This window comes from Sesamum indicum, linkage group LG7 (genome assembly GCF_026168435.1).
Source record: "Sesamum indicum cultivar Baizhima isolate 11 linkage group LG7, ASM2616843v1, whole genome shotgun sequence".
Classification (NCBI taxonomy): domain Eukaryota; kingdom Viridiplantae; phylum Streptophyta; class Magnoliopsida; order Lamiales; family Pedaliaceae; genus Sesamum; species Sesamum indicum.
The window spans coordinates 9717941-9727812 of record NC_142663.1 but is presented as its reverse complement, the minus strand read 5'-3'; the positions used below and the strand labels follow the sequence as shown (position 1 = coordinate 9727812).

Sequence of the window (9872 nt, the reverse complement as noted above, 5' to 3'; positions counted from 1 at the left end):
TAATAACAAAAACTGTTATAAAATTATTAACAACACAAATACAACAATTCGTCTGAATTGTTGGTATATATATCATTAATTACTTCTAATGACAATTTTATGCACATTTTTTTGTCACTAATTTTGGCTGTTGACAACTTTCACAAAAAATTGTCATTATTAAAATAATTAAACTTATTACTATGATTAAAAAAAAAAACCCAAAATTATCTCTTGATAGATATAATTATACAAAATTTAAATTATTACTATTTTTTTTGTCGCCAACCTTCCCCTTTTGTTATAGTATGGCTAATGCCATACGTAGGTCACTTTCGCACCAATTGAATTTGTAATATAGTCTTCAAACCCTTATTTTCTATTCTTCCACACACACATACCCACCAAAAAAAAAAAGGAGAAGGAAATTGGATATTTGTTAAATATGATTGGGGAAATGAATGGCTGGGGATGAAGATCTACTTGGTACTCTTCTATCTTCTTTTTGAAGCTAAAATATGGTTCTTCTGGCTGAAATGGTCCACAAGATACCTACACTTTGTCAGGAGAAGACAGACAATGTCACTAGCTACCTGTTTTATGGTCTCCATGGAATGGAATAGAGTTTGATAACAAAATATAAGCACTTGTGGACTGTCTTCTGCTTTTCAAATAGAGCTGGTGTGAGATTGCCCCCTATCCTCTTGACACCAAAACCAAACAAATAAATGATCTGCGCTAACTTCACATCATCTTCATTGTTCATATCTCTCAACATGTCCTATTTGTCTCACCCATTGGGTCCACTCTATCCATACCATACCAACAATACATTTGCTGCAGATGAATACCTTGTCTATTTCACAGTAGGATGTAATGAATCCGAAATTCGTTTTTTTTTTTTTTAAGTTTAAAATTTTAAATACAAATGGAACAACATAGACGCTTCACGAATGGTGAGATTTGTTTGTGTATTAGAAAGCTCGGGGAAGAACTACAATTTTTTCTTTTTAGTATATGACACAAACTGTATTACATACAACAACGGCCAATACAATTAAATGGTTAAAAGAATTGAGAGTTTATATGTTGCAACGGTCGTACCCGGAGAACCATGACGAGGGTTCTTCAACTCCATATGATGGAGCGAATTCCTCTCGCCATTGCTGGTCAGCGACGGCTCCCTCAGTATCCTCAGCAGAAAATTCCTCTTTAGGCATGTGAGAGGCTGCAAGCAACTTGTTCAATTTGTCTATCTCTTTGTAGGCATTCTCGGTCTCCTGCTCTGCCATCCTAGCACGTTTCTGCATGTTTATGAAATTAAGCATGTAGTTCTCAGTTTTACATATTAAGTGAATTTTATACTAAAACAAAGAGAACATGTAAGGAAATATTAATGAGAAAATTTGGCATTATTGAAGAGTAAATCCATGGTCAGACACAGTTTCCGAATTATAAAACCAAATTTCCTGGTTAGAGCACTCACCCAAAAACTGTTTTGAGTACTCGTATAAAGTTATGAACAGCGGATTTTGCTTGATAAGTGGAGTTTGTGCCTTAATACAAAGCAGGCTCTAAAGTTTATTTGATCCCAGCTTTCTATATTTTAACCTTAAGAGATCAACAATGCACTCATATTCTAAAGGGGCAGTAAGTGCAAACTACTTGAGCTTGCTAATCGTGAACAAGTATCATTGTTAAAGGAGAAATCTTGGGTAAATATATTTATTTAAACATGAGGGTTGATGATTTTTTCGGAGGCCGAACAAGGATCGCAGAGTAAGCTTTTCTTCTAGCAGATATGGTGAGGGCGGACGAACTGGCACGCTTGGGTTTCATAAAGGTCAGGAAAAGGAGAGATGGAACTAAAACTAGGACCAGGACATCCAAGTTAGCACTTAAACCCCCTTTTGACTTTTGAAGCAAGACAAATTAGATAATGGAACATCAAGTAACACCAAGAAAGTACAAAAGTCTGAACTCACCTCTGCAGCAGCCACAGCCTCTTCTGCTTCTTTAAGCCGCACAAGTAATTCTCCAGCAGCCTGAACAGCTTCGGCAGTATCCCTCAGTTGGGCCTGAAGCCCTTTGTTTTCATCCCTAAAGTATCGTCTCTCCTTTTCTCTTTCAACTTTAAGTGCTGAAATCTCTGCGGCAAGGGCATTGATAAATTTAGATTCTGCACCTCTTACACCAGCCCTTGTTGCTGCTTTCTTGACATCTTCAATTCCATCTTGAATCTTCCGATGTCTAGCAAGCAGTTGAATGTGTTTCTCTTCAAGCTCGGCGTATTGTTCAAGCATGCGTGCATGGCCTTCCATTGCCATCTGCATTGCTTCCTTAAGCTCTTCAGAACACTTCTTTTCCATATTCAGCTCTTGTTTTTGTTTCTGAGCAAGTGATCGACTGGCTTCAAGTTCCATTCTAAGTTCTTCTACAAGGGAGATCCATTTGCTCTCTGCTTCAGTCCACTGAATTCTCTCCAGCCGAAGTGTCTCCTCACTATTCCCAGTTGAATCTGGAGTAGTAGACAAAGAGGCAACCATGCTTGGCTCACATGAAGAAGTTAGCTGTAGTAGAGGGGTTTGTTTTTTTGACGTCTTGGATGAAGAATCCAGATAAAACTGCAGCTGAGTTCTCAAGTCTTGTATTTCTTCCAACAAAACATCTCTCTCACCCAAGTCAAAGAAATTCTGATATCTTTCCAATTCTTCTTGAACTCTTTTTAACTCAATATTTGTTCTCAAGACATCAGGGTGGTTATCATATTGTTCCTGAAGAATCTGCAGCCACAAGATAACATTTTGATGAATTAGCAGAAACATTTCGGCTGTCCAGTTGACATTATTAAGAGATGTCAGTTATACCTTGTGTTCATGAGTAAGTGATAATAACTCTTCCTCCATAAACTCCTCAGTAGGTAATATTCCATCCATTAGGCTTTCAAGACGAGCAATTTTATCTTCACGAGTTTGACCAATTATGGCGTTACACTCTCTCTCATGTTTGTATTGCTGGATCTGTGTACATGGTCAGGAATGGAGATCATGTCAAATTAAGAGGTTCAGATAGTAAAGTAGGTTTTTTCTTATAACTAGACAAACCTACCAAACGATTAAGTTGCATGATCTCGGAATTTTGTTTGGCACACATCTCCTCTAGTGCCATCTCTCTCCGAATAGCTCCAGCCAGTACCTTTTCTACTGCCTGAAAGAATAGATTTTACTTGATGAGAATTGAGGAAATAAAAGGATATAAAATTCTACCTGTGCACAGCCTACATACTTTAGGAACTTGCTTCTTGCATTGGTCATGCGATGGTAAACTGACAGGTACTAACTGCATATTTTGCCCATCATCATTTTCTATAAGCTCTTGCTGGCAGTTCCCAGTCTTGCATTTACTACACAAAAATTCTTCTGGATCCTTGTTCGTTGACTCATCATCATGAAACACTGTTTGAACACCCACATCGATTTTGATGACTGGTACAAGTGTTTTAACATCAGCCGTCATGCAAGAGAATCTAAACGATGACCGTCTTTGAGCTGGAGTGAGGCGTTTACTCTCAATAATTTCAAGACCACGGTGAAGAGTAGCAGCTAAATGTTGAGTTGATGCAAAACGAGGCTTCCGATTAGAGAGAGAATTCAAGCAGATGCTGTTCGAAGGCTTTGCGATGGATGCATGAGCAGCCTCCAGTTTACTCTGAGTTGGAATACTCTGAGAAGCAGCTGCTGTTGATGAGGTTCTAAGGCTTTTCCTGCTACTGTTCAGTCTTGGTGACACACTAGGAGTGGGAGACTTCAGAACAGGGGAGACATCAATTGGAACAATTCTTAGATTGGACTCTGTACCATCTTCAATGCAACTTGTGGCCTTGTCAGATGTGTTTTCCGCATCTGCAGAAAGTCGTATTGAGGGACATTTCTCCACAAGTTCCCTAGATACACTGTCATTTTGCAGTTCTTCAACAACAGAGGGAGCGAATTCCACAACTTCAGACGGTCCACAAGAACCATTATCAAGTACCATCTCCGACTTTCTTTCAAGAGAAATCTCTGACTCTGTACCTCTCAATTGATGGCTGATGATATTAACTTTGTCCTGGTCAACTGTTTCAAGTACTGCATCTTCCATATTGACATCTGTATCTTCATAACCTTGTTCAGGTGAACGCAAGCATCTTTCTTCAGGGATTACAGGCATTGTCTCATCTGTATCCACAATCTCCATTTCTTCATCACTATCATCCTCAACATGAGGTAACATCATCGGCCGGTTGAGGCTAAATCTCAAGAGATTCAAACTTCTTCGTGCACTCCATCCAGTGGCATAAGCTCCAGTTTGACCTGTTTGATCATTATTTGCTTTCATTCGATGCAGCTCATCCCTCAGCTGTCGAATCACTTCTCTCAAGACATTTACGTCATCTTGCATTTCCTCATTAATGACTGCTTTATTCTTGATTGCTTTAGCACGTTGCGCAAATCTTAGTGTACTGAGAGTCTCGCTCTTACAGCTGCCAAATGAGCATGATATTTCATCAGACAACACAAACATTTAAGATTCTTCTCCTACTTTGATTCTTAACAATTATGATGATAGGAAGATTAAATCATTCTAAAGCACGAACTAAGAGACTCTAAAATTCTTATAGCACTGCTCACTCAGATGCTCATTCGTGATATTAAGAGTAGTGACCACCCCCCCCCCCAACCAAAAAAAAAGCATGGATTATTTAGTTTAGGAAGAAACTCATTTATCTTCTGGAAAAACAAATTACTGATAAACAGGACTTGAACATCACACCTTTGAGATGGAGAAACTGCACATATCATTGCCAATTTTGCATTCCCACCCAGAGATTCCTGTAACAAAAAAGTCAACTTCGAATCTCTATATGGGATGTGCCGCTGTTTTCCTGTCTGGGATACTTCTGCCAAAATATTTATCAAGTTCCTGCAAATCTCATAGAGAACTCAATTAGCTAGAAATATCGACATGTGTTCCAAAATCTTGACATAATATAAATGAAAGTTAAATAGATAAAAAAACAATACAATGAATGTGATTTATGTAAACAGGAGTTGATCATGTGATCATGGTCAAACAACTAGCCAGAATTCAAAAGATGTTTCAAAACCCGAATTACGTTATAATCCATGAGCACGTTAGCTGGTTCTTTGTTTATAAAACTCATGCAGCATCGCAGCCTAGCCTGAAAGAAATTATGATCTCCAAAGTCCTTAACAAAAGTACTTCTCTTAGCCAATGAAGCTTGAATAGTATTTGTCAAAACAGAACACAGAGTAGTATCTATATGTCGGACTGCATCCTATACAGCTTTGGATCAGTACACAATTTATGTTTCTATGTTTTACCCTACTGTATTCTCACTTAGCATCTACTTGAGATTAGAGAATCCACATCTTAAAGAGATAAACTTGATCTTTGACAGCTGGAGTATTTTGTTGCTATAGCGAAGTAGTATTTTACCATCCACAAACATTATCAAATTCAAATGATCGCACTTCTTGTTTTCCTTCGCTTCCTTTAGAATAACAGAATTTAAGAAAGTCAAGGAACCGAAAAAGCTAAGGAGTCAAAATTAGATTATTGGTTTATAAATATAGAAAAGAATTTGAACAAGTTTCTAGAGACAATTATAAACATGCATCAAATTAGCAGAATATAAAATGGTCAATAGATAGAGATCAAGTCCTTTGAACAGTATAGGTTTCAACAAAAAGACATAGATTCTATCCATTAAGAACCTCATAAAAGTTCTTTTCTCAATGTCATTACAAGTTTTGGTAAAAGTAAATTCCTCATATATATGTCTCAACAAGGATCTACCTTCTCATAACTCACCATTTCTACTTAATCGTTAGACACTACACTAAGGAAATCATGAGCCCTGTAACACAGGCATCACTGGCTGTAACAAAAATATGCAGCTACATGCATTAAAAGAAATAAGAACCAGCGCTTGCTAAAAACAAACATAAAGTAAACTGCGTCTATAGGAAAAGTGGGTCAGAGAGAGAAAAAAAATAGATAAAGAAACTACATAAAAAATTGATAGACCAAGTTAACCGAAAGACAGCAATTTTGTCCTCTTCATTTGTAGAATGTCATATATACTGAAAAACATACCCAAGTTGTGAAAGTGAACGGTTAATATTCCCTGCTTCCTTCAAGCGTTCTCCAGCTGCACCCGTTTGCTTTTGCCTCTCAGATCCAGCAAGGTCAACAAAATTGATTCTGCTCATCTTTAAGCGGCTTAAACCATCAGCTGCACTCTATAACACATAAGATTTGATGATTTAGCAGAAGATTGTGCAAGTTAACAAGTAAGCATCAAAACATGAGAATACACATAGAAGTAAGAGGTGCAAGTCATACTCATGCATATGAATGAGACAGACAACCACAACGCACAGATACAATAAGCCAAGAGTAAAAAGTTTCAATAAGGTGTCCATTACCTTGCTGCGTGATTCAACAACACATGTGAAAACACTGTGGGAACGAGAACTTTCAGCATTTACACGTGTAGCACTGGTTCTCCGGTTTGACAACCCCTGCAAAATTATGCAGCCAAAATAAGTTGAATGTCCTACAACCTATTTCACATTTACATGCTACCTAAATTTCTCAAGGACAATAGGAACAAAAAAGAAGAACAGTGAGATCTACCTAAACCTCCATCTTCTTAAAAGGTTACAATTTTGAAGCAAATATAGGCTATCACAAAGAACAAACCTTTGTCAGGAGTTGTGACACATCTTTCATAGAGGATACACACTCCTCTCTTAAATTTTCAACATACACACCAGTTTTAACATCTTCCCTAATCTGGAACAAGAAGCAGACAACAAAAACAAAATTACATTTATGAGATGAAATCAAACACCAGTTAGAAGTTTACTGAAGTATATATATTCCTTTTACCTGGAGGTTCTTTTGACTTGGATCCAATAAATCAGTTATTTGTTCATTGTATATCTGTAAACATGACGCTCAAATATTCAGTAGAGATAATAAGAGATAAATTGAGCAGTAGAAATTTTAGCTAGAGCACAAAAAATAAATCGGATCAACCCACCTCAAGGAAAGAGCAGCGGCACATATACACCAGCTGTCTGTCAGCTTGCTTCACTTGCTCCTGTATGAAAAAGGCGTAAACCAAAAAAATGATAAAAGCTACCAGATTATGAAACGATGTATGCTATAGTACAAAAACTTTATACAGAAAAATAATTGGGAAGCCACCTCTTCAATCCGTTCAAAGAGTCTGTGGAATACACGTGGTGCTAAACCTTGCTGATCTTCCTCCAACAAGGCATTGGATGCGCCCCAAATGGTGTATGTTTTCCCACTGCCAGTCTAATCAATCAAATGATCCAAATGTCAGTTTTAGCAAAACTACTTCTTGCATAACATCATCCATGTGCAAATGATGTCATTGGTGTATTGCTATGAAAAGATAAATTTACTGAGGAATCATTTGAAATCCATAAGTAGAAGTGAATATTACCTGTCCATACGCAAACACAGAGCTATTAAACCCAGCAAGACAATTTTCAACAAGTGGTGCACCTACGAGCTCGAATATATCACTCTGAAACAGATATGTCCAAAATAAAGTTTCATCAGTTCTCCATCCTTTACATTGTTATTATCAGTTTCTCAGACAAGAAAAATGATCGATAAGAGTCTTGCCTGTTTTGACTGAATATCAGCAACAGAGTCGAATGTAAAGGCCTGCCCCGATATTGTTAAGGAATCTTCTGTAATTTTCTGAACTACATTTCCTCCATCTTCTTCATCATTGTTTGGTGGTCTCACACGAACTATTACCTAGTGTATTTAGTTAAAGTACACATTATAAACTTATAAAACTTATCATATATGCTCAGATGGTGGATCTTTCTTAGGTTACAAACAGGAAAATACATTCAATTAGCTATGCTGAAACCAAAGTTCACTTTTAGGAGATAACAATCAACACTACAAAGACTAAGGCAGATAAGAAAAAAAAACAAGTTCCCCAACATATTAAAGGTTTTCAGCTTCACTTTTAATATCAATTTAGCTTTTGTCAAAAGCATGAAAAGTTCAGATGATGTATGAAACACAAACTAAGATTGTAGAAGTTCATTCTTTAAATAAAAGATTTATACAGTAACTCTATTCATATACATGAATACATCCCAAATTTCGTCACATGAAGAAGATGGGAAACAGGAAACAGGGAAAAGTAATATAGTTACTCCTGGAAGATGGGAAACAGGAAACAGGGGAAAGTAATATAGTTACTACTGGTATTGAACTGTAACATAAACATATTTCATATTTTTCAGTTCACATGATAGACAACTGAATATAAATGGCCAACTGAAAGAAGATTTGTCTTAGCCTATGGACACATTTAATAGAAAGTATATTCTCCTTAACATTCTGGTTACAACAATTGCTAGGATGAGCCAGAAATTGAAGGCTGCAGCAATTCCATGTTGATTTATTGGATAAATATTTTTTTGACCACAAATGAAAATGCTGAAGGACACTTCAATGTATTGCACAGCATTCACATAGAATATAACTTAAGGCGCCATTTAGTTTAATTATTAAAAAAAGAGTGCAATTAACTGAAACTTACAGATAAAATCCCAAGATAAAATGACCTACAAGAACTCGTCGAGCAAAATTCAGGGTTTCTCCGGCCAAACAAATGAAATAACTCAATACAACGAAAAATATACAGTAACCAGTCAAGACATAAGATTAACGAAAAAGAAGTCCACCTTCACACCGGAGTCTAATGAATTAGCAGCCCCTCCACAATTCTCCGCCACCGTAGACTCTACGCTGAGCTTGCGCTTGAGCGGCGGACGCGGAGGGAGCGGACTCTTCATCTTGGTGGCGGGAGACGATGTCCCAACGTTCGGATCTGATGCCGGCGTCGGCGGCGCGTTCTCTTTACTGGATTTGAGCTTCCGACTGCTGGGGTTTGGTGTGGTCGGCTTCGATTTAGGGTTGGGAGATGCTGCGACGGCTTCATGATTTTCTCTCAAGATTTGGTTTCTTGGCATCATGAAATGCTTCATTTCGGAAATGGAAGCGCGAGGGAGAGGCTATATGCTTGTGTGGAGTGAGATCTTAGAGAGAGACACACAAGAAATTGGACAGTAGAGAGAGAGTTGGGTAGCCGTTGGAGTGGGGGAGGAGAGGGAGAATTTGAATTGAACTTTTGGGGGAAATTTTTCCCCTTTTTTTTCCCCAATTTCGGATCTGGCGAGCGCTTGCATTTGGGGCCACCACGTTCGGGCTTGGGCCCATCTCACTGGGTCGGGTCCCGACCATTATAATTCCATTCCAAAATTAAATTACAAGTCATTTGATGTTAGGTTTTTTTTAGGGGTAATTACACTCTCCTCTCCTCAAATTTCATATAATTATATATAAACTTTTTTTAATTTAAAAAATTACATGTAGTATTCCTGAAGTTAGCTTCTAACTAATAAATAGATCCATCTATTAGTCAAAATTCACAAAATATGTTGATATGAACAAAAAAATCTGAATAAAAATCAATATTTACCCTCAACCGGCTTAATACTGACTTATTGCAAGTCAAACAAATCTTTTGTGACATCTGACTCCATCCATGTTAATATTTTATTTACTTAAAAATAGACAAGCACGGAATTGTCTCATTAGACATGTGATATTGCTACCAAAATTAAGACTAAGACAAGATTGTCATCTAGCCCATTATGGCTGGATAAATAATCCCAAATGGCCCACTTGGTTGGGATTAAAAATGCATTGCATATTATATTCATAATTTAAATAACAAAATGTCCAATTTATCCCTCAAGTAC

At 37.3% G+C, this 9872-nt stretch overlaps 1 protein-coding gene across 1 annotated transcript; it reads right to left on the bottom strand.

The window, feature by feature from the left end:
- Positions 1 to 924: 924 nt before the first annotated feature.
- LOC105166475 (kinesin-like protein KIN-12B) lies at positions 925 to 9245 on the bottom strand. The gene is made up of 15 exons (XM_011085845.3): positions 8793 to 9245; positions 7708 to 7845; positions 7523 to 7606; positions 7258 to 7371; positions 7091 to 7150; positions 6937 to 6990; positions 6748 to 6840; positions 6471 to 6566; positions 6139 to 6284; positions 4792 to 4941; positions 3265 to 4501; positions 3088 to 3186; positions 2847 to 2999; positions 1965 to 2762; positions 925 to 1283 (listed from the first exon to the last, which is right to left on the bottom strand). The coding sequence occupies exons 1-15, from the start codon at positions 9093 to 9095 to the stop codon at positions 1062 to 1064; spliced, it is 3747 nt and encodes a 1248-aa protein (XP_011084147.1). The 5' UTR covers positions 9096 to 9245; the 3' UTR covers positions 925 to 1061.
- Positions 9246 to 9872: the final 627 nt, after the last annotated feature.